Below are 25476 nucleotides of genomic sequence, written 5' to 3' on the forward strand. Positions count from 1 at the left end.
ATTTAGACCCGATCTTTGGGAAAATGACTTCTCTGGTGGCGTATGCCATACTCCTCCAATGATTTTGTCTGTTTAAATCCCGCCCCTTTTGTACAATCAACTGCAAGCTCGCATTCAGATCTGTCTTCAACCCCTTCTAATAGATAAAACTAAGTCCACTCCCTTGATGATTTGTTTCACTCAGATGTACGTCACAATATGGAAGAAATTGTCTGCCACTACTTCCGTTACAATGTAAGGAAGGTTTAAATCGCAAATGCGGGATGTAATATAAAGTATGAATTACGAGAAAATATCACATTGTGAGATATAAGTCAAAATTATGAGAAACAAAGTCACAATGTGCGATATAAAGTTGCAATTATTATAAAAATAGTCACATTGTGAGATTTAAAGTCACAATTACAAGTAAAAAAGTCTCAACCGTGAGATAGGAAGAGAAAGTTGGCACACCACAGCTCCAAAAATAGAAAAATATTTATTTCATGTTCTCACCACAGGTCACATTTAGTTTTTTGTAAGAGTTGCCACTGTTTTCTTCACTTGTCAGAGTTCATCTCAATTTGTTTTCTTTCACTTCTGTCCTGTCTCCCGCTGCTCGCCATATGCCCTTAATTGTTTTCAGTCTCTGCAAACCTTACAGCGCTATGCGTGACAGACAGACAGGTTGAGAAGGGAGTGAGGGACAGGCAGGGATAAGCAGATATCTGATAGAGAGGAAATGTGCTCCTGTGGCGAAGACGCTCGTTAGCGTTAGCATTGGCTAATCCTCTCTTATTAATGGGCTCCATTGCAGTGCTGTTGTGTGCGCAGAGGATTAGCTGTTGTTTGTCTCTCCTCCTGTGTTATGTTGTTCTAGCCTCATGTGGGTCAGAGGGGAGACTATTACTGAGCTGCCCTGTTATAGTGGCTCACACAGACTCTTTGGTAGTGGTGCTTAGCACAGGTGTACAGCTGAATTGAAAATGAAGTCTTGGACACAAACACGCACTCACTCACTCACAACCAGTTTATTTCTTACACCCCTAGTGCTTTTGGATGAGGGTATAGGATTTCATGTGTGGGCGTGTTTTCTTTGGATAGGGTTTCTGTTAAGCCACAGGGCGAATGTGTTTCTGCCCCAGTTAGGCCGCTCTGCCCTGGCATGGCTTGAACTGGCATGAGTGTGCCACTGATACCCGTGGGCACTTGTTATTCTAGAGCACAGAGGACGTGGGCAGACACTTGTAACGAAAAGCCCCACAAACATCAGTCACCGAACACCTCTACGTTCTGAACTCAGGTCAGCGTTGGTGGGCCAAAGTCTTGCTCATTCCTAAATGTCAGAGAACAAATTCGCTTTGAGCTGAAAATACTACTGCTTTCAGCCAAAGAGTGTTGAAACAAATGCCTTTATTCTTTTTTGTCCTGTCAATTTACAATATGTAAAGCAGTGAGATCACAAACTGAAATCTGTACCTTAAAGAACTCATGAAGTGGTTTGACAAATGTAATGTTTTAAATCAAAAGAAACTGTGCTCTTTAAAGCTAGTTGAGCACTAATTTGGCACTTTTCACTTTCTGGAGAAATAACTGTTTTTTTCCCCCCTCTACAGCTGAGATAGAATTGAGTATTTTATTATAAAATATCAAACTTTTCATTTTTAAATAGCCAGTAGCTTTTATTTAATGGTACACCGCAAATGAATAATTTGCTACTTGCTATCACTAGTTGGACTTATTCAGAAGAACATTTTATTGTCAAAAATATGTATATACCACTGAGCAGAATAGCTATCTATCTTAACATTTTGGCTGTTTTCTAGCAAATTAAAAAAATGCACATTAGCATATTGATAGCTTCGAAGCTAACAGTCATCTAAAATACTTTAGTATTTAGCCTCCAAAAAAGCTAGACTTGTTATTTCAGATATGCACTTATATTAAGTTATCAGCCATTTCAGAGGCTAAAATGAATATCCCAGGCTTCACAGGTGTGATTGTTACCCTTTGAAGTCAGGGTGTGTAGCGTGTGCTTGTGTGTGAGAGAGTGCTAGCAGTGCTATCAGGGGACACTTTGCTCCTCTGTGCTGGATCTCTCTGTGGGCGAGTTCCCGCAGAGTGTGTGTGTGTGTGTGTGTGTGTGTGTGTGTGTGTGTGTGTGTGTGTGTGTGTGTGTGTGTGTGTATAAAGATGTGTACCTCGGAGAGATCTCACAGTGTGTGGCCAATAGAAGTATTGTCCTGGTTAATTAGCAGCACAGCGGTCATATCCACACACTGGCCTTCAGAGCTCTCTGACACACGAAACACACACACAATTGTGAGTATATTGTGTCTGTATGCTTTACACACTTACACCACACTAACACTGACATGTCCTTCAGTATTGTTTGTGGCTCTTCTCTGTCCGTTTTTGCCTCCTAAAACTACTCTTTCTATCAACTTTAAACATCACCATGAGCTTTGTTCTTTTAACCAGTTCCTCTTCTTCAGCTATCAGCACCTTTGACTCTGTGGACTTTCTTAAAACACACTTTTTTAACTCCCACAAGCCTCATTTTTCAAACTTTCAATGTTCAACATGGGACGCCCATGCACCATAGGAGAATTCTCATTTCCATCGCGTTTTAAATCACATTTTTTATTTGATAACATTCTGTAAACATTCTGTTTTATTTAAACATTGTAAAAATGGCCAACATGTTTGTTTTGCTAAAACTAATTTCATGACTAGAATGTTATGTATCCTAAATACACACAATTAAATATTACATTTAAAATACACAATTCTTTTCCCCCACACATCACATTCCTGTGATGGAAAGGTGTTCAGCATCCTTACTCCAGTCTTCAGTGTCACATGATCCTTCAGAATCCATTTGAATATGCTAATGTGGTGCTCAAGAAACATTTATTATTATCAATAGTTATGTAATTTCACCCTCATCAGACTGTTTTTACTCTTAAACTACCAGTGTTGCTCAAACTGTCAAGGCTTTTAATGTTATGTCGCCTTTAAGATCTTATGAAATGCATATTTATGCTCGTTCTGCCCTTTATTATCAGTAGAGTGAGCAACTGTATTTGACTTTAGGGGTTCCCTCAAGAGGAAAATGGCATTAATTTCCATTTAAAATCAAAGCTCTTTCCTTAAGGTTTCTAGAGCGGGGATAGCAGTCAGACACAAAGCTTTTATTTATGGTTGTTTCTTGTTTTGCAACTTGCAGAGGAAGTGTGGTACAAGTTGTACTTGGTCGGATGCAATGTTGCAAATAGAGTGTATGAGACTTGTGCACATTTGCTTGTTAGAGCCTCTGTGGCTTTTTGAATCAATCTAATTTATTTTCTCCCTAAAATCACTTTGTAATCAGCAAATCCAGAAAGGAGGTAGTTTAATTTTTTTCAACCATCCCTATTTCATTCCTACCCTACTACGTTACCTTATAAGACCCCAAAGCCAAGGGAATCATAACAATGACCTGTCCTCGATGTTCTGCTAGGGAGAGTCAGAAAGCATCATACATCGTGCTGAGCTGAAAATGGATGATAGGATGTTCCCCGTCTTTCAACCTCAAACATTAGCACCGTACTTGTCAGAGAGATACATAGTGGAAGTGAAGTGGAGGGGAAAAAAAACTGAAAAGTAATAATGGCATTGTGCACTCAACTTTCTTGTCTCACTCTTTTCTATTGTTATTCAGCTTCTAATCTGCAATGCAAGGGAATTAAAGCTGGGAGCTTTGCCCACTATCAGTAGCAGAGGTAAAAATGGATTGTGTTTAATAATGAATCAAACAAGTTCGGCAGCACACACACACATACAGCATACACACTTCCTATATTTCACCTTAAATGTTGAAAGCCCTTGATTCTGTGCACACTTTTTTTGGTGGAGAAGAAAGGAGAAGACAAAACAGAAGAGATATGGAGCATATAAGGGTTCTTTGGGCTGTTCTGCGTTGTTTTCCTTTGAAGAGTCACTGGTTTCCAAATCCTGTGAATTCAGGTGGGCGTCCCAACTTTAGAATCTTGTGCTAATTGATAGATAGACTATTCTGCCATTAGACTATATTTTAAATTAGTGATTTGTCTCCCAACCAGTTGAAAAAAAAAAAAAAGTGTTGCAAATCTGTTTCGCAAACAGGAGGGAATATTTGTTAAATGCTAGTATTAAAATTGATCTAGCCATATTATCATGCATCATTAGGATACAAAAGTAATAAATGGGTGCATAAACTTATGAGGCAAGACAGAATGCTTATTCAATCAAATTTTATGGTATGTTGGTGCAAATTATTTTTTGTTTTATTTTTTACTTATGACATGGCTAATGCCAATAAATTATTTTGCCTATTTTTTGTTCCATGTGTTAAGCTGGTAAATTACATGTATACTTTTGTACCCTTATTTTACCCTTGTTTTATTTTAGTAATTGTTATTATTTTGGCCCCATTCGGTTCCTAATTATATTTTATACATTTTTAATTCCTATGGCGCTTTGTACAATAAACTTTTTTTGTCAGTGTGTTGGGTCACGCTTGATTCCCGATGTAGAATCTGGGTCTTGAAGCAATAACCAGTTGAGAACCACTGATTTAGACCAATGTGGGGTTTGACCCAGAACAATAACATACTGACACAAATCTATTTCCTCTCTCACAAAACCTTCCAGTAGCTCCATCCCTCCCCCAGAGGCCTGAGAAAGAGAGAATAAGGAAGATAAGTTGAATTGTAAGCAATGGTGCACATTGATTCATAACTAATGTACCCCTATGAGAAGGATATGTGAGATAGAGCACATTATTTATTGAAAAACAATAAATCAGGCATTTAAGATAATCACTGGTACATTTTAGTTAAAATTTCACTCCTTTGAGTTTTTACTCTAATCTTACTCACTAAAAAAGACGTCTTATGATTTCTTTTGGAAGTTTTTTTTTTTTTTTTTTTTCTCGTTTATCTTATCTCGTTTCAGCCTCTAACAAGATAGAAAAAGAAACACAGGCAGTCTAACTTGAGAGATACTTGCCCAAGGCATTATTCGATTTAACTTGTATTAACTCTGTTTAATACAGCACGCCATTTTACTATGTGAACAGTATGTGAAATGATGGCAGATCTGACTTATCTCCTGAAGTTTGTGTCTTCAGGAGCTAATCATCACGCAGATCAAATACAGAACTCAGTTCTGTTTTCATGTTCAGTGTGGAGAGAGAAAATGCTAAATGAAAGCAATGCTGCTTTTTTGTCTTTCCATTTTCTCAGATAATGATGGTAAATTTGGAATTTGGAGCATGAAATGATGCTACAGCGGCAGAGAGAGTGAGGGGGAAAGAGAGAGAGAATAAGAACAACAGCAAGAAAAGGATAACAACAGAGACATCACACAACTGTGAAGCAAACAAAACAATCATATTGCAGTTCTGAAAGCTGAACGTGTCCTATTGAGGGGAAGAATCTTTCAAAAAGGTCAAAACTTATCTGCATGACTGCACTCTTATAGGCGGGATGGGAAGCCGACTGCTTTAATATGTTCCTCTAAACAACAACAGCATAAAGCAACGAATAAGTTAATGAGAGAATAGCTTGTTATACGCTTCTTCTCTCAGCGCTCGATGTGGATTTAGTGAGAACATTATTTTAGTTATTGCTTTTATTCTTGTGCTGTTTGTAAGGCCAAGAGCCTCCTCTAACAAAACAATGCTTTTCTAACACATAATCTCTTTTAATAACTGTTATATTATATTTTCTAATCATCAAATCAAGTAGATTACATAGCCTACCATTCAACATCACTGGTATTTTTGTATCACTCTGATTGTTTGTGTTTGTTCCAGACATACTTTATGTATCGGTGTTAGTAGTGGGATTTTTCAGTGACTCTTTCTACAGGTTACATAGTTAAACCGGTAGGTGGCGACAAGTGTATTTACGAGTTATTAATTTATTTATTCATTCAAACTATTTATCAAAACCACTGATTAATTAAGAAATGAAACGTGACTGTGATTAACTGAATAATTCATTTAACCAACATATTTAAAACTAGGGGTGTAACGATACATTGATATGGATCGATGCATCGATATAACGTCTAACGATACGATGCATCGATTCCACACTTAAAATATCGATATACACCTTTATTTTGACACTCTCCACATTCTCACGTAACATCATGTGCCTGAACTATGTGATACATGCCATGTAGAGAATGAACAAACAAGTCAGCACACAGTATGCATGAATGTGTAAAATGTAGCCTATCTGTTGCTGATATTCTCTCATCCACATTGCGAGTTCAACACTGCAGCGAGATGTCATTGTATACATAAGCAGAGGAAAAACTTCCAGTTGTATGTCTTTTTTCCATACTGACAACCTGTCAGTGACAGCTACTCTCAGTTGTTGCATGAGAAATTCTCTTGGCATTGTGCTGACGTTTGCATCATTACCATAGCAACCAATGTAGATATACATGTCCATTGAGCTAAGCAAACAGATCCAGTTTTGCCGCTTACAAAATGACAGTGCAGAAAGTTAGTCCCAAAGACTAGTTTGTTGTAAACCAAAATGGGATCTCCTTGAAACAGTGTAAGAAACTATCTGAGGCTTTGCCATTTTATCTTTTTTTTTTTTTTTTTTTTTTTTGATTGTAGCATCTACATTTCAGCCGAACCTACGGTTACCATTACACGTCTTTGTAAGGATTCCTCGTCTGTGTTCTGGAGCTTTTGAGTGTTCTATTGGGAAAGGTGAAGAAAAGGATGATGCTGGGTTGCCAGATCAATATAAGGTGAATGTTCGGGATATATTGAGCCCGTGCATCCCTGACCTGCTAAGATAAGAGTAGCTTGCTCCCTCTGGAGGAGGGATAGATGTTGGTTCCCTAGATACAGAAGAATAGAAATCCTGTGCTTGCGTGTGTGTGTATGAGAGTGTATAATGTGTGCTGTGCTTCAGAAAAAAAGGCTCATGCCCAAAACCAGCATATGGTCTCTCTCAAAACAAGATGTCCGACAGCCATATGTTTGCATGCAGGTTACACACACACACACACCATCACAAACACGTCACCCTTTTGGTGATCTAATCTCATATTCACACACCAACAATCTATGAAAGTTCGCCCGAAGCTGCCCATGGTTTCAGGACTCTTTTGTACTCTCTTTTATGCACACACATATGCTTACAGTGTTTTTTTGTTTGTTTTTTGTTTTTTATAGCAAGGGCACCAGGGCTCATGGAAGGCAGTGCTGTGACATTTTGTCATTCTGAATGACCCCACCTCTAACCTCATACATGACCCTTTCTCCTTTGAGGCTCTTGGCCAACAGAAAGAAAGACAGCATCGCAAAAACGCACTCAGCAATATGACACTCAACAGTAACCACTCGATTCAATCTCTGTGTGTGTGTGTGTGTGTGTGTGTGTGTGTGTGTGTGTGTGTGTGTGTGTGTGTGTGTGTGTGTGTGTGTGTGTGCGCGCGCACGCTGGTAAGAGTAAATGAGCATCTTTTTACATGTGTTCGTCAGCTCTTGCCTCCCAAGCCTTCTCTTTTCCTTTCTTATCTGTCATGGTGTGTAACACCGTGTCTACACTAGTAGCTAGCGATGAAGTGTTGCGATGTGTTGTGCCACAACGTCTCGTCCGTCAGCACTGGAAGTGTACTGGAAGCTGCACAAAATCTCAATGTTCACTAACACTGATCAGTATGCTACTACTACTACTTGATAAAATGGGTGTAAAACTATACACTTTAGTTTTTTTAGTTTTTTTTTATTATTTACATAATATATAATGTTATATTACTGTATGCCTATGATTAGAAACAACAGATGGTTTTTTTTTGTTTGTTTTTTTAATTAGTTGGTCAAACACATCCCACAGTGACATTGATGTAATATTCAGGAGGTATGTAAATATATAATGAATTAAATTTATGAAAAATAAATAAATAATAATATATATTTTATAAAATACATTACTAATGGGTGGTGGTGTAACTTCTGTTTCATAAACTATAAAATTTAATTTACAATTCTCATTACAATAATTTTCTCATCCTCATGTCTTCTAAACCGGTATGACTTAATTTCTTCTTTGGAACACAAAAGAAGATATGGTCCCACTTTATATTAGGTGTAGACTTTACTACGTACTAACATGTAAGGTACAACGGGTTTAAAGGCGCACCCGGGTAAAAGGTACATTTTATGGTTTTCTCCTCTAAACCACTAGATGGCACATGAACTTGCTGCAGCACTTTCCTAAACATCCGCTTTTCAAGATACACAAGGAAATTTGGCTGATCTTTGACATGATCGCAGGCAACAGCGCAAAGTTGATTTAATATTTTATGTTTTAGCAAAGTAAATTGCTAAAATGATTTTACATATTTTGAGACAAAGGTCTTGTTAATGATTTTCAGCTTTGTTCAAGGTACTTAGGGACCGTTCGGTATTTATGGAAGGGGCCACCGGAGGAAAATAGGGGAGGGTCATGTCTTTTTATTCTTTGTTGAGGGGAGGGTCATCCAACTTTTTTTAGTCTAGGGGGAGGGTCACCCAACTTTTGTGAAAACAGCAACATTTCAAAGTGGCTTGTTTGGTGCATATTTTTTTACATGTAGCTCCATGTAGCTCCCGCGGTCTCGGCCCCCCATCGCTATCAGATGCGTCTGACCCAACAAAAATCCAGTTTGGCGCTGTTTGACAGTGCGCGCGCGTGCATCATGTCAGAACAGAACGCCAATGAAATGTTTACCCCGGCAAAGCTTTAAAGCACGAGCAAATAATGAACTTTTATGATTGCGAATATAAAGTGCTGTGTCCTGTGAGTGTAACTCTACCGCTGCATTAACATGTGATGTGAATGTACGTCGAGTTTTACAGTATTGGGACTGAGGCGCCAGAACTGCTGCTGATAGAATGTGCGCTGTAGCGCAATACTACCATATTTTAGTTTCCATTCTTATTTTGTTTCCACAATAATGTTAGTGAGTAAATCTACTGAAAATTGCCACCATAACAGTGGAGTGTGATGTGTAAGATGTAGGGCTACCACATCTTTAAATTACTAAGGTAGGCTACATAATAAAATACCTAGACCTAGACCAAAAAAATAGTTGAGGATAAATTCGTTAAAATTGGGCAAATCCAGCGTTATGGACGTGACATTTGCAGTCAAAACTTGAAATATAAATTCTCAGAAAATGCATTTAATACCAATATATTGAAACGTCTGTTTATATCATACTCCCTTAATAAAGGAGTCAAGACATTAGAAAAATATCAGTCTACACATGCGTTTTATATTTAATATGAGGGAAATACATGTGACGTGACACAAAAAATCTTTAACTTTTAGGTGGCAAAATATTTTTTAGTAATTCTATGAATTACACTTCGCAAACCAAAAGTAATATACCCACCGGATGAAGAAGGGTCGGCCTCCACAGAACATAAAATATTCTTTTTATTTTATTTGTCGTGTTCGCTTTTATGAGGAAAAAAATAATGTTATGGACGTGACAGTTCTCCGCAGAAAGCACAAAGCCTTTCTTTAAAGTGAATTTCGTTTTTTTTATTAATTGTATCTGATTTTTAATCAATGTTTCATCAATCAATTGCCTGGATTTAAGTAAATATAGTAGAAAATAGATAATCATGACACAGAGGTGCCGGCGAGTGAACTGGACTCTCGTCTCATAAATTAACCGAAACTCAGCGTAAAGGTACTTGCCTCACAGACCTGAGAAATATATAGAAAGCTTGAAATGTCTACTTTTAAACAGAACAATTCAAAACGAAAGAAAACAGACTGCTCTCTACTTAATCCGTATGAAATGTGCATTTCTCTCTGGCGTGTTCACTACTGCGAAGATCGCGAGTCAGCATCGTTCTTCATCTTTGCAGTTGACACAGAAAACACTTGTTTAGCCTATTAATAAACAATTAAAATGTCTCCTTGCTATATTTGACATATTCATAATCATTACTTTTGCCGGTTCTTTGTGACAGCTTTTAGATGCTTTATTGGCAGCGCCACCCACATGTTGAACGAGTCACACCGCATCAGCACCGAAAACAAGATTTTTTTCAAATCTAAAATCAAAAATCGTGATACGAACCGAATCGTAGGTTTGGTCTATCGTTACAGCCCTAGTAAGATGAGAAAGCAGGAGTTTATGGTTGTAAAAAAAACAATGGCTATCTGGACATCTTTGCCAAGCGCAAACCAGAAGTAGGCTAATCAATAAATTATCGGGGAGGGTCATGCCTTTTTTCACAATCATTTTGGAGGGTCATAGAAAAATGTATTGCTGGCGAAGGGAGGGTCATGTATTTTTTTACTACAGATCTCAAAACTCCTCCGGTGGCCCCTTAAATAAAAAACTAACAGTCCCTTAAAGCTACAGTTTTTCAATAACGGAAGAATATGTAAAAGTATGCTATTTGGTGTAAAAGGCGCCCCTGCTGTTAGGGATAAAGGCACAATTATTAAGATGATGATAAACAGCAGGCAGACTTTTCTATTTGTTGACATGACATGGTTAGATTCAGATGGTAAATATCATATATTATATTGGGTGTCCTCTTTAGAGATAATCATCATATTTATAATGAAACCATCATATTTAAAAATGTGATTTTAATCATATATAATAAAATATATTTATTGTTACTACTGTAAAGCTATTAAATGATTATAGGATCTAATTTAGTGCTTTCAGATCTTTACGTTTAAAAAGATGCTTTATTTTTCAAATTAACATTTTAATGACAGTACCTTTATTAAACAAAAATGAATTCCTTTATTTATCAAAATAAACAGAAAATAGTACAAACTTTTCTAAAGTGATTGTTTTGAACAAGTATTAACTTTATTTTTTGACATTATTCAAAACGTACTTTAGCTAAAATATTTGTATCAATACTGTGTTGCCCCATGCTGGTGCCCCATTTGTGGGGTAAAAGGCCCAACTTGCCACCTCATACATTTATATCATTTTTAAACAAACAAACCACTTTTATGATTTATTTTCACACAAAATCTGTTGTTCCATCAATGTTCAATAAAAACATTCTGCAATCATACACTATGTGAATAGTGAAAATCACTTTTTCTTAAGGTGTGCTTTTAGCCCCGTTGTACCCTACATTAATCATTTGATACAATGCACTTATTGTGTACATACATGTTGTTACATTGTTCTTATATAAAAAAAAAAAAAACACATATAATTGTATATGTAATTGCATCTGTAATTACACTGTTGACCCTTCCCTTACCGCTTAACCCACAATTAAACCTACCCATACCACCAAACATGTCCCTAACCTTACTTGTATCCCACCTCAATACTTGCACAAGTGTTTTGCAAAACTTCATGGACATAAGTACATTGTAATTGTTTTTTAATGAAAGTACATAGTACTTAAAGACACCTTATATAAAGTGTGACTGACGATATTTTGAGAAATTATTATTATTTTTATTTTTTTCATCAAATACATGGTGACTAAAACTGTTTTACTCTCACTTTAATCTGCATAGAACCCAAACTCCAAAGTGTGGTAGGAAACTCCTTAAATAATCTGGAATCGGTCAGTTAGCCTATAACATAAAGTAATGTTTGTGTACCTGTCACTATGTGTGCACTGGCATCAAGCCCAACAGATTATATACATTTTTTCAAACAATCGAAGAGTAGTTGGCTACAGTTTTTATTTTGCTCTGTGAAAGCCTTTATTGTAAAAGCTCGCTTTTTTCAGCTCGCTACACATGGTTAGCATAGGGTCTGCAGCGAATCTCTACTCAAATCTATATGCTTCTGTCACGCAGGCAGTTTGAATACAGTAACCGGTTAATATGGGCACAGAAATGCATGTGTGTGTGTGTGTGTGTGTGTGTGTGTGTGTGTGTGTGTGTGTGTGTGTGTGTGTGGTATGACACAGGCCTGAGATTCACAATGTGTCAGTGAGGTGTGTGTTTAAAGTAAGACGCCAGGGGAAAAGACATCTGAAAAAAATAATAAAACAACCATTCAGTGTTTCTAAACGCCTGCGTCTTTGCATTGAATAGATAACTTGGACCATTACCATTCAGTTGAGACATCTATTAAAAATATTCTGCTATTCAGTTGTTGTTGTTGTTGTTTGTTTTGCTTTAGGGTGTTTTTCCTGTTTTTGGTGTGCGGTTTTTTTTATATTATGAATTCTGGAATGATTTTCTCTCACTCTCGTTCCCTCAGAATCAAACAATGAAGTTTACTGGGTATAAGCTCAATCTTTTTGTTTGGTTGGAAGGAAAATGCTGGATATTTAAGGATATCCATATTCATCCCACATTCTCCACCATCCTGCCTTTATCCCATGTTATAATATGAATTACCCCAAACCATAAATATTACTGTTCTTTTCAAAGAGAAATCAAAGCTCTCTAATGATGACAGATAAGGCAGAACGTTTGTGAGTGTGCGTGGATGTGCGCGCTTGTTTCTCCTAAATTAAAGTTGGCTGCTATCCTCAAAAATTCAGCTTGTCTCAGTTATGCGGTTCTCTCTCAACTGTGGTCCTAAAAGCTTATTGAGACGGGAGAGAGCGTAGGCCTGAGGGCAGCTCGCTGCAGCCATACATTTATTCACTTTTGTAACATGATTGAAGTTTCCCTACACTGATTTCTGGAGAGAGAGAGGGAGAGGCTCTTTCCTTAAAAAAAAGAAATTTTCTCTCATTCTTCCCTTCTTTTTTCTGTGTCCCTTAGTTCTTCTTCATTAATAATGAAAATGATTTTGTGCTGCATGGCATTTGCCTTTGAGTCTGTTTCTTGTGAGATTTTTCTGGGGTCTCCTTTTTCTCCTTTTTAGTTGGCCTGTCAGTTAGTGTGATCATTTATGACGATTAATTATACCATGATTTTAAAAAATAACATTGCAATGACCCCTATGTAAAATTACACACATGGAATTTATGGCTATTGGAGCGATTCATGTTTTTGCGTGTCCACAATGAGAGCGGAATGATTAATTGTGATTAATTTGATTCATTTTTCAGCATACCGTGTGATTAATTCAGTTAAAAATTCTACATGATCGACAACTCTACTTTTTAGTCAAATGTATAGCTATAATTTAATCTCAACTCTCATTGTACGTGCAGCTACATTACTGTTTAAAAGTTTGGGGTCAGTAATACATTTGAATGTTTTTGACAGAAGTCTGTTGTGCTCACAAAGGCTGCATTTATTGGATCAAAAATACAGTAAAAACAGTAATATTGTGAAATATCTAATATGCTGATTTGGTGCTCAAGAAACATTTTTATTATTATCAATGTTGAAAACAGTTGTACTGCTTATAATTTATGTGTATAATTTTATAAGTAGAAAGTTCAAAAGAACAGCATTTATTTGAAATAGAAATCTCATGTAAAATTATAAATGTCTTTACTGTCACTTTTGATCAATTTAATGCATCCTTGCTGAAAAAAAAATGGTCAGCTATCCTTTTAAGTGTCATCAAGGAAAAAATTATAATTATACTCATGGTATCCACCTTATTCCTGACGAGCTTACTGCGTTTATGGGTGTCACTTCCGTTTTGGGGAACTTCCATTCAAAAAGACTGAAACGAATCATTTCAAATCATAAGGTTGCCCTACAAATATCCGTCAGTTTTTTTTTTTTTGTCATGTTTTATTTAAGAAAAACATGAGAATAACGTAACACTTAGTATTTTAACGTGATGTTCTATATAGCTCTTTTCTGTCGCATTATTTTCCTCATGATTATTTTATTTTTTTCCTTTTGCATCCCGCTGGTATGCAAATAGTATGCAAAAGGTCAACATATACTGCACATTTGTGGTCTGTTCTCCCGATTTAATTTACGATATATGCCATTAATAATTCACTGGAATGCACGAAGAATCTCTCTTTTTTTTCTCCCCAAATCCTCACATCTCTTTCCAGGTTTGTTCACAGGTATACAATTTATTATGTGTCAGAATGAATATATATATAATTTTATTTTTTTTACTAAGGCAACGTATTATGTTACATAATACAGATTACCACAGTGATCCGATTTTGCTGTGGAAAAATTCATGCTTTTGGGGTTATTCATGGTCTGTTGAAAGTAACTTGTTGATGCTTTTACACTTTTAAATGTCCTTGGTTGATTGTTCAATGGTTGAAGAGTGAGTAGAATAATGTAATGTCATTGTACACAGTTTATTCGCGCAAAGCGTCATGGGGCGTAGGAATTATGTGGATAGGGACATTATAGTGATGACGTTGTTCAGTTGTGAACATAGTGACTGGGACGCTGTGCATACGCTGAATTTTGGTTCAGAATATGTAAATATACACGTAAACGAAAATGCAAAGTTTAGGGTTCATAACTTTTAGAATCTGAAATGGGATTGGATTCATTTGGATTGGTGAATATTTGTGCATGCACACATAGCTATTGTGTATTTCTATATACATGAGCCAAAAAAAGGGTGGTATGAAAGAGAAAGTAAAGTGTTAGAGGCTGTACTAATGGCAGAGTTTTATATTTATAGCTGTGTTCCTCTCCCTCTCTGTCAAACGTCATTTAGACATAAGCTATAATTACAGTTATTCATTTTCTATGGCATAATGAAACTTCACTGAAATACTCTTGTAGCAAAAACCAACTTATAATGCCTATCACACCTCCAAAAATTGAACTGAAGTCTTATCGCACTTGTCAGTGGACTGGCTAATTTCATTAGACTTGTCCAATCAGTCTGGATTTCTGTACAGTGATTAAGTCTTTTTCTAGCTGAAAACAAGGTTTTGGATGGTGAATCACTACTTACAGTGGAGCTGAGTCCAAGAATGGACTACAGTTTGTACCAAAGCAATTACAAAGCATTCTCGAATCATCAATGATGTAAGTTCACTGCAATTTTTATGAAGACTTTGGGTGCCGTGATGGTCCATGGACATTGATCAGTTGAATTTGCTCCCTTTTTTATCTATCCATTTGTCTGTATCTAACTTACAGAAGGCTTTTGTGCTCGCTTTTCTTCTGTAGAAAGGCAGTTGTTTAGGCCTGGAGCACAATCAAACACTACACCCTTGTTTCATCTTCAATGATTCAGCTTGTACGCATACAAACTCAACTTTAAAACATTCATGAGTGGAAGATGTTGTGCAGCTTACCCTAGTTGATTTAGCCGCAGGCTACAGCCTTTCTCCATGTGCTTATCTTCCTAAGCCAGAAGGAGTTTTCTATGCAGCTGATGCATACTGAAACACAGTGTGCCAACATGTGGAGGTTTGCAAAATGACACACGTCGCTCCCCTCGGCTGGCAGAGTCGGGAGAGCAAATTTGGTCAGCGGGCGAGGACATTGATTTTTGCGGATCAGACAAGTTCCGTGTTTAACAGATGTAGGCTAATGGGACATGGTCCAAATGATGGTACTCTCTGACTCCGCTCAGAACTTGTTTATCCCGTAAGTGAAGCTTTGGCAAAGAGGATGTGTCATTCTGGCAAAGAGCACTGTGGAACATACGCACACAAAAATGCTGCAGAGGTTTAAACAGCTCCTCTGAGCCAGTGAGAGTGCTGGAAAAGAACAGAACGTCATCTAAAAAGGGCTGAAATATTTAATGTTTGAAATCCCTCAATCCACCTGCAGTTAAATGATAGGAGTAGAATTTATTTGGGGTTCTATGAATGAACTCTGTGACATGATCTGCTTTCGAAAGATATTTATTCGAACATTATTGAAGACCACATTTATGCCTGGCAGGCTTTGGCCATTGTGTAGCCATGACTGTATTGACATGCAATGCTGCATGGAGCATGAACAAGTCTAATGTACACCACATCATTTTATTACACCAAATGTAATCACAGAAAAATAAAAATAACTTACTTGTTTAAAATAAAAATTAAATGAAAACATACTTGTTTCAAACCTGTATGACATAAGATATTTTGAAGAAGATTTCAACTATTTACATGCCTATGAGTCACTGGGGTTAAAAAAAACAGTGTCCTCCTCATCAACTTTTATTGTATGGACAAAAACAAAGAACACAGAGTCGTTTTTCAATATATACTGTATATATGTATATATATATATTTTTTTTTTTGTAGATTTTTTTTTTTTTTTGTGATCCACAGAAAAGAGGAAGTCATACAGGGTTGGGACAACATGAGGGTGAGCAAATAATGACAGAATTTTCATTTTTGGGCAAAATATTCCTTTAGCATACAATAACTGAAAATACCGGGAAATACAACTAATCGTTTGCAAACACTATAAAAATTGATTTTAGTTCCCCTCATTCCGCAACAAAATGTTTAAGTTTAACGATAATCAGAACAGGTCATGGATGAAAAATATACTGTAAGTATGAAACAAACATAAATTATTGTTATAAACAACATTTATTATAAAAAGTGAAACTACTGGCATGTGGGAAATGTGCTATAAATGAAATTGGGCTCATGTAGCTCTCTCAAAAATCTGATTTATATTCCAAAAAAATATATATTATAAGAATCTCTATTTTTGTAACTGTTGTTCATGCAGTGCATTTTTTATTATGTAGTACAGAATGTATTGAAACTGGCAATGGAACAAGTCTAAATTTAAACCTTCATCAATAGATTGACGTCACGAGCAAACCATCAGCCGAGTGGGAATGTTTGAATGTGGAGCAAGACTTGCACGCCTGACCCAATCATTAGATTCCCAAATGACTATCTATTGGATCAGTCTTGCTCTGTGTTAAATGTTATTTTGTAGTTTAATATGGAAAAGACTGTAGTGACTTGTCTTGATAGCCCTGAACCCCTGTATTTGCATCATCAAACTTGCATATGAAGCTTCATACAGGTATGAGAAGCAAAATGTGTACATGATAAGCTTTGGCTTATGTAAGACAACAGCGTTTCTGCATGTCTTGCTTGTGTTTTGCTCTTGTGGTTACTCACTAATGTATCTCTTTAGTGTTGTAGCTACTGGTTATATTTTATGCTTGCTGCCATTAGAAAGTGCAATGCCTCTTCCTCGGTCTCCTGCTGCGTCTAACCTCCCGTTATTCTGAGCTGCTGTTAACCCAGCCAGGAGTAAAAGTACTGCTTGCGGACTTTTTTTTTTTTTTTTTGCACTTCATCTGTCTAATGTAATTTCACTCTGCATATAGGCACTTTGATTGCAGGTTATATTCGTGGTATTGCACTTGACTGTACATCAATAATACAATACCCATGAAATAATATAATATTGATAATATGATTAGAAATATATCTGCATAAAAATAAATTTAAATAAACTGTATTATTAAATAAACATTCATAACCTATATTAAACCTTTTTCCTTTTTGGATTTTGTACAGGAATCCTAATAACTTTTTCACCTTTAATTCCCTTTCAAGTCATTACTTCTTGTTTTACTTAATACATTTCCCCCCCATCTTCTATCCTCTCAAAAGCAGCGTGTCGATTAATTAATAGCTGCCTAATTTAATTTTCCTAAAAGTAATAACTTGTTTAAGCACGAATAAAGACTGACAAGGCAAAGTTCTAATCTGCCCAAAGTTTAATTAGTCTCAGCGAGGTTTGCATACAAGCAGACGTGGGGTCAGGGGGAGAGGACACCCGAGCGAATGGCAATGGAACGGAGGGTTGGGAAGGGTAGAGCACAGGCTCCATCAACTCTGCCTGTGTGCTTCCATCCGTGCACAGGATCAGCAAGGGATTCTGGGAAAGTTGGAGTGTTGGTGTTAACTGTCAAATAAAGACTGGTTTTCCCACTGCTATCCTCCACACCTGTCACCCGGGGCAAACCTGTGTGTTGTGGCCTGAGCGGTTGGCTCCTCTGGGTGGCTTTAAGGCACAGCCAAAACTGAAAATCAATTGGCTAAAACTGTTATGGAATGAAGCGAAGAGGCTGCATATATTAGGTATTCGCTTAGAGGTCCCTGGGGTAAATGAACAATGAGCTATTGACTACAGCACTGCCCTCTTACAATGACTGCACTTCCCACATGGACTGGAGAACATAATAATAATAATAATAATAACAATAAAAATTGTTTTAAATACATTTAAATAATTTATTATTATTGTTGTTCTTGTTATTATTATATAAATAAATAATATGATATCCAAATATTATATATGACTAGACATCCAAAATGGACTCAAGGACACGCATAATTCATCACTGGACTGTAGTAGTGAGACTGCTACGGCACAATGCCAAATGACTTTGTCTTATTATAACAGCGGAAACAACTTAAAATACTCTGTCATTTATGGTCAGGTTTAGCCTGGGTTTCCCCATGCTGCCTTGCGCGCAGCGCGATTTTATTCATGCTGCTAGGCAGCCTGGACACCATGAACCAGATTTTCCCCTCAAAAAGGGAACCAATCACAGAACGGGGAGGGAGCAGCAAGACGATGACGACGTCTATGCGACACACCGAAGCAGTTTGTTTATATCTATGGATCCAACATGGCAGCAGACGCGAAGTTACCTTTCGATGCAGCCTTAGATGGTGTTCTAAGTAGTTTAGAACGCAAGTTTGTTTCGTCTTCTTCCTCATCGAATTTCTGTCGCTCTACATACGTCATCTGGTATAATTGAAACGATTGGCTATGAGCTACGTACAGGCGCATTTGATAGACATTCGTAGCGCCCAATAAACGGCTCTGGGCATTCGTAAACCACGCCTCAAATACGAGAAAATGAGCATGTGGTTCCCAGACCACGTCTCAATAAGACGAGGTCTGACGTTAGCCAGGCTAGGTCAGGTTTCCTTTACGTGAAGTTTGTGGAGCGCATCACAAAAATGAACAGAAACTGAGCGTATAGGCTACTAGCAAGGTCTTGCGTACCATCTGAACTCTTGTTTTGTGCTGGTGCATAGATCGTCTCTTCTTCTTCAGCTTTTTCCTGTTGTGGCGGTTAGCAAACAGCGTTTATTACCGTGTGCGCCCCCTTCTGGATTGGAGTGTGGATCGCCTGTGACTAACTGTATTTGTCATCTGACTGTTTGCACCGAACTGTGATATATGTGCCATGAATATATATATATATATATATATATATATATATATATATTTATTATTATTATTATTATTATTGATATTAGTTATTATACACACACATGCACAGTAGACATATATATTCAATTTATATCCCTGAGTCTACCCTGAATATTCATAAACTGCGTAAAATAGTAGCTAAATGGGAAATAATTGCCTCTGATTGATAGCAAGGGCTTAGTACGGTGGATACTGAATAATAGCTTTGATTTTTTTTTTTTTTTTTTTTTTTTTTCATCCCCTAATACACAAACAATGGTCATTTTATTCATTACTGCCATTTTGATCAAATCATTATGATTCTTTCATATGAAAATTATCCATCTGCATGTTGAATAGGACTTCTTACCTACAATGAAATGGTCAAATGGACATTTTGACAGCTGCACAATTGGACATGGAATCAGAAAACAGCTTGGACCTTGTATGTATATTTCCATCCATATCACACCCCAGGGGCACGACAGTTGAATGAAAATGACATAAAGCAAATCTCTTGTGCCAGCCCTCCATCACAGAGGAGAAGAGCAGAGAAAACGCACAGAGCCCAGTCTTAACACATCTTTCCTCTTTACTTTAGACAGCACCAAATGTCAGATACTCATCTGGAAATAATTTCCATTCTATTATGGTGACAAGGGGCCAACAGAATCTAATTAGCTGAAAAAAAGTGCCAGAGAGCCGGATTGGGAGTGATTGGTGATAGGGGCAGTGGTGCAGGGCCAGCTCTCCAGCCTTCAGGCTCAGCGGGAACACTCCTGAGGTTAACTGCAACTCGAAGGAAGGAGATAAGAAAAGGAGAGAGAGGGATTCAGGTGCCGTATGCCAGAGACAAAGGTCTCTATTGGTCTCTCAGAGCCCAAACTTTGAATATTCTTCTCTGAGTGATAGTAAAAGAGAAATATAAGATCTAAGAGCAAAAAGGGGGCATATATAGTTTGGCTCTCAGTATAGTCTCTTTTTTCTAAACACTATTTTTATAGCTTGGATCATATCTATCTATCTATCTATCTATCTATCTATCTATCTATCTATCTATCTATCTATCTATCTCAGAAAAAAAAGTGTAGAATGTGTAAATGAAAAAAAGAGAATGATTTCTTAAAGTGTGTTCTGTGATGGTCCAATATAAGGGACAAAATAATGGCATCCGCTGCCTTAAATCACAGGCCTTTCATAGAGCGCAGACATTTCAGGAAATAAATGTTTCCCCTCCAGAACTCGCCATTCTGCCTGCCCTCTTTTCACATGCACACTATCAAACTAATCTAATGTCACTTTGAGAGGAAAGGTTAGGCTCAGTTTTTGCATTTATATTTTCCAGTCAGAGAGTTTGACCTTTGCAGATCAGACCGTTATTTTCGCTTCTTGTGATGCCATCCAGCTTCAACAACCTTTTATAGTGAAGATTAGCATCCATTGCACTGATTGGTTACAGTGAACAAGGGTTAGAATAGGCTGTAGAGTTGTTCGTGCATGCAGCTTTGATTGACTACAAAAGTGAAGCTTCCTAATAAAACTGGGATGATCTCAGTTATGTTTTTAAATAGTAAGGTTTCTGTTTAATTTGTCAATTGAAATGGGTTAGTCAATGAATTATGTTTAATACTGACTAATGTCGAGTGCAGCTTTTTTTTTAAAAAAAATAGGCTACTGAATCAACATGCACCACTGCCAAATGTTCCATATGTAATCATTATGATATCAACTTGTAATAATTGCTTTAATGAGATCATTGTTTCTGCCTAAATAAATACATGATGTTAGCTAAGTGTATGATTTGTATTATCTTAGAACTGTACATTTTTGACATATGGACATTACTTTGACACAGTCACCTCCGATAACAGATGATTTCTCTAAATTGTAATGTAGAAACATGCTTTTTTTTGTCTCTAAAGCTGTTTTGAAACGATATGTATTGCGAAAAGCGCTATATAAATAAATGTGAATTGAAATGAATGTGGATGGAATTTCGTACTACTGTAAAAATACTCTGACAGAGTTTCCTGCAATACTTATTCAATGACACTTCAACACAGAGACACAGCAAGACCAGTGTAGTTCAATTTAAAAGAACACGGCACACATGGTGGATCCTGATTCCCAAATTAATCTTATTAGTCTGTTCCTTGTAGTGAATCAAAAGCATACAGCACAACCAGTGGTATTCTGAATCACAAAGTGACTCTTATGAGTAAACGCACCTTTTGCACAAATTGTTTTAAATGTATAAAAATGACCTCATTGTTCTGTTCTCATTTCTTCCAGATCTGAGGCCTCTACCTGACGTGGCCATGACGGGAAAATGCACGCGCGAGTGTACGGAATATGGCCACTCGGATTCCTGCTGGATGCCCGGACAGCCCTCACCCAACCGCACCAAGAGTGACAAGAGTGGGCCCAAGCTCTCCACCTTCGTGCCTTACCAGGAGAGGGAGGGTCAGGAGCGTCTGATGGCTGACAGCAGCTCTAAGCCTCACGGAGAGGAGCGGAGCGGAGGCGGGAGCAACAAAGTGGCCAGCATTCGCTTTTTGCCTCCCTACACTAGTGCCTATTCTACAGGCGGCGACTCCGGCAAGGACTGCGCCCGGGAGGAGATCCCCCTCAGTCAGACAGCCGATTACGTCCCTGCCACTACACCCTCCAGCCAAGGCTCCAAAAGAGAAATCTACCTGTGATTCATCTGTCAACCGCCTAGGTTCGATTCCACATTTGATCCAATTTACTTGTGATCAGCAATGCCTGTGAGAGGATAAAAGGCCTTGTTTTCAGAACACCTGCTAATTCTACTACACCACCAGACCCCGATTTACACAGACGTCTCGACGTGCATCTCCATTCCCCTCATCCATAATCCTAATGGCTGACACAAAACAGCTAGAGACCTTCTTTAAAACCCTTGGGGTTATATACAACCCTGCACGTTGTTAGAGGCTCTGGAAGCCGAATAGAAAAAAAAAAAAATAGAAAACAATTTTGTGAATATAAAATGAAGAACACAATCCCCATGTAAACATCTAATGAAAGAATGTAAGGACAATTTTTAAGTGAACATTGTGATAATTTAATGTCAAGGTTATATTCCTATTTGATTCTGAATTTTGTTTGTTTGTTTATATATATAAATATATATATATATTACTTATGATCAGACTAGTTATGCTTACCTAAAAACATATACACTGACCTACACATCCAAATAGTACCTTTTTGTTCCCATATGTGTGTATGTCTACTATGAACTTGAGCCAGAAGAACTGGCAAACCAAATACTGGCAATCCAAGAGTGAAATACATTCTCAACATGTATACTTTACTGAAGAGAAAACATATTCACCTTTCTTAAATTGCTGAAGGGTAATTGTTTCTTACATTTGTCTTTTTTCATAGGAAACTCTTTTCTTAATGTACAGTGATGTAAATACTACACGTCTGACAGAACAGTTTTGATTTATGATTTAGCTGTACAGACCCACGTAGCCGCGACTTCCTTCTATTGATGGTAGTAGAAGGAACATTGCTCAGAGGATTTGCCTCCCTGTTAGTAAAAGAAGGACAACAGTTTTGGACCACGGAATGCTAAAGATAATCCACAGTATGAGCCTCCACAGTCTGACTTCATGGGACTCGCGCGAACATGGAATTTGGAGCAAAATCCAACGGAAAGAAATTAATTACAGCAGGTTTGCATGATGCCATTTGTCATTTCAGACAAATTTGACAGGCTTCATCGGTTCCCATAGGAAGCTCTCCCAGTGACTGTAATACTCCTTTGCTTCATAAGAAGACAATATACCAGGAGGTTTTAGGTGAGTTGCCCTCTGGAAGAGCTTTGTTCAACACGTCCAATCCTTAGGAAGGAGCAACAACTTTTACAAAAAAAAAAGCAAAAAAAAGAAAAAAGGGAAAGAAAGAAATGACCTGAACTGTCCCATGTGCTGTGCAATAGCCTACTTGTTTTCGGACATGTCAAACTCTGTTGTGTAGATGTGTGGTTTTTTCAGAGATTTTTGCTCTACTCTGTGGTGACCCTGTCAAATGAATGCTCACAAGAGATAGACAAGTTCAAAAATCATGACAGCAGAACATTTCTCTCGTGTTTGACCACATTAAAGTTGTATTCAACAAATCCAGTATATTTTAGAACATCTGAGATTCTGTTTTAAGTGTACTTTGAGCATATGACATAACAAGGTTTCTGCAGCGAGCTTAGAAACGTCTAAATTGTGCTAACCTATTACCGCAATGTCACACTGGCACTCGTCTAACCAGGGAGCTTTTGTTGGAAATGCTCATTTGCACATCTAAAAGGAAGGTCTTTCAGAAAGTTTACAGGAAGTTCATTTAGGGCCGTTATTAATAGCGGCTGACGGTAACAGGGATTGCTTCAGTTGCGACGCAGGTCAGCAAAAGCTATAATGAGTATTCGAGGCCTGAGCTATACACACGCTAAGTGCACTATAATTTACACCATGTCACACAGCTAAGTCGCCACTTAAAACCGACTCCGGTGAAAAAAGGGTGATTATAACTCTGTAGATGTTGATTCAACGTTCTCAGAGATCTGTGCTTTGGGTTCAGTATGCGATAAAGTCTCCTTTTTTGAAAAAAAACAAAACAAAAAAACAACAACTACAGACAAAATGACCCAATGCGAAAGGCTGTTGTCTCAGGTGAGGTATGTTTGGTGTAACACTTCAGACATTGCACTTCCTTTTGTGAGTGTGAATTAATTTAGTTCACAGCTGACCCACTTATTTTGAACACTGGAAGACCAAACACTTGAATGACTAAGTAAATAAGACGTATTTCCAGTTACAAATACAAATACAATAATACTGGCTATTTGGTCCCTGTGTGCCATGCGACACCGTTTTTTTAAACAAGAATTGCTGAGTACCATTGTACTTCATTGTACACATATAACTTCATGTTCTTTTAATCATCCCAGCAACTACTGACCTTAGAGCCGTTTCCTGCAGTGACAAACAGAAGCTGCTCAGGACCTCAAATGCTGTATGACAGTTAGACAGTCTTTCACTCCCTCTGGGAAAACCTGGAGTTTATCCCTGGAGAGCAACTGTCACAGATACTGATAGGTCAAATCACTCGGAGTGCATGTGAACGTGTGCGTCTTTGCACACCTCTGTAACAGTGTAGGTACACAGAGGGATCCGCTCACTACCTTTAAAGCAAGGAATTTTAAACTCTACACATTCATTTTTTATTTTTGCTAGGATTTTCAATGGCCAAATTGTGTTGTGGCATCTCATTGAATAAAATGGTTCTTACTGTGTGAAACATTTGACTGTGGTGCAGAGAATCTGATGGAAAACAAAAAACATGTCTTATACACTGGGCGTAAAAAATTGTCATAGGGTGAAAAGCAAGAAAAAGACACATTGTATAAGGGGGGAAATGGTCTAGTGTTATAATCATGCAATTGTAGCTGTTAGTTTGTTATTTGACAGTAACATGTTTTACTCATGTGTGGGATTCTGTCATTTTTTTGTTTTGAATTTATTTGGAAAGTTTCTAAGTCTGACTGAATCTGTGGCTCAAAAATGTATACTCAACCAGTCTTTTTATTTTATTTTGAACTATTGAACTACTGTTGTTTTATACCAAGCATAATCTCTAATTAGTTGTTTTTAAGCTCATTTAAGGTACATTCCACACAACCCTGTTAAACAGTTTTGTTATCAGCAATACAAATCTGTCCTGCTTCCACACTTTAACACTCTTACAGCAAAATTGACAATAGTTATTTATTCTATACATATATGTGTTGATTTTTTTATTTATTTTATGAGGATGTCTAATGCAGCACAGTCATGCACAAATAATGTGAACAATCACCTTTTTTGTACCTAAAACAGATACTTTACACTGCATCCTTTTTTTATTTAGGCTTTTGTCTACTTTATGACCAGGCCCAAATGGAATCTTCATTTCTTGCCTTGATTTTTTGAAGGAAAAAAATTCTGCGCAATGGATTTGAACATGGTAAAATGGGTTAAATAGTGCTTTCAGCTACCGATTAAGCTCTATCAAATTAGCCAAATATTTAATAAATGAACACACAAGGGGTGGATGATGTGTATGGCATTTTAAATAATGGGCGTTCCAGTTCTGTGAAAATCTATAGAGCTTTCTGCCGGCACAGATTCCATGTGGGCCTGCTTATGACTGATGTTCAATTTCATCCTACTGTAAGCTCTATTTCATTTGTGCTGAATCGTATCTTTGATTACATGGAAATCAATCAAATCCAATGTGACTTAAGAATCAGTTCTTTGTCTGACACATGGACTCATTTTGGAGCAGAGCCACCCGCTGCATTTGTCCAGGTATTAGGAGTTATGAACGAACATGTCATCGTGTTGTAATG

General features: G+C 37.4%; 1 protein-coding gene across 1 annotated transcript in view; it reads left to right on the top strand.

The window, feature by feature from the left end:
• The window catches only part of pcdh1b (protocadherin 1b), a 172548-nt gene extending 148862 nt beyond the window's left edge, over positions 1-23686 (top strand). Inside the window, exon 5 of the mRNA XM_079893439.1 lies at positions 21354-23686. Coding sequence (XP_079749565.1) covers positions 21354-21763 — 410 coding nt within the window. The 3' untranslated portion in view covers positions 21764-23686. The remainder of the gene's footprint in view (positions 1-21353) is intronic.
• Positions 23687-25476: the final 1790 nt, after the last annotated feature.

This window comes from Squalius cephalus (genome assembly GCF_949319135.1).
Source record: "Squalius cephalus genome assembly, chromosome: 14".
Lineage (NCBI taxonomy): Eukaryota > Metazoa > Chordata > Actinopteri > Cypriniformes > Leuciscidae > Squalius > Squalius cephalus.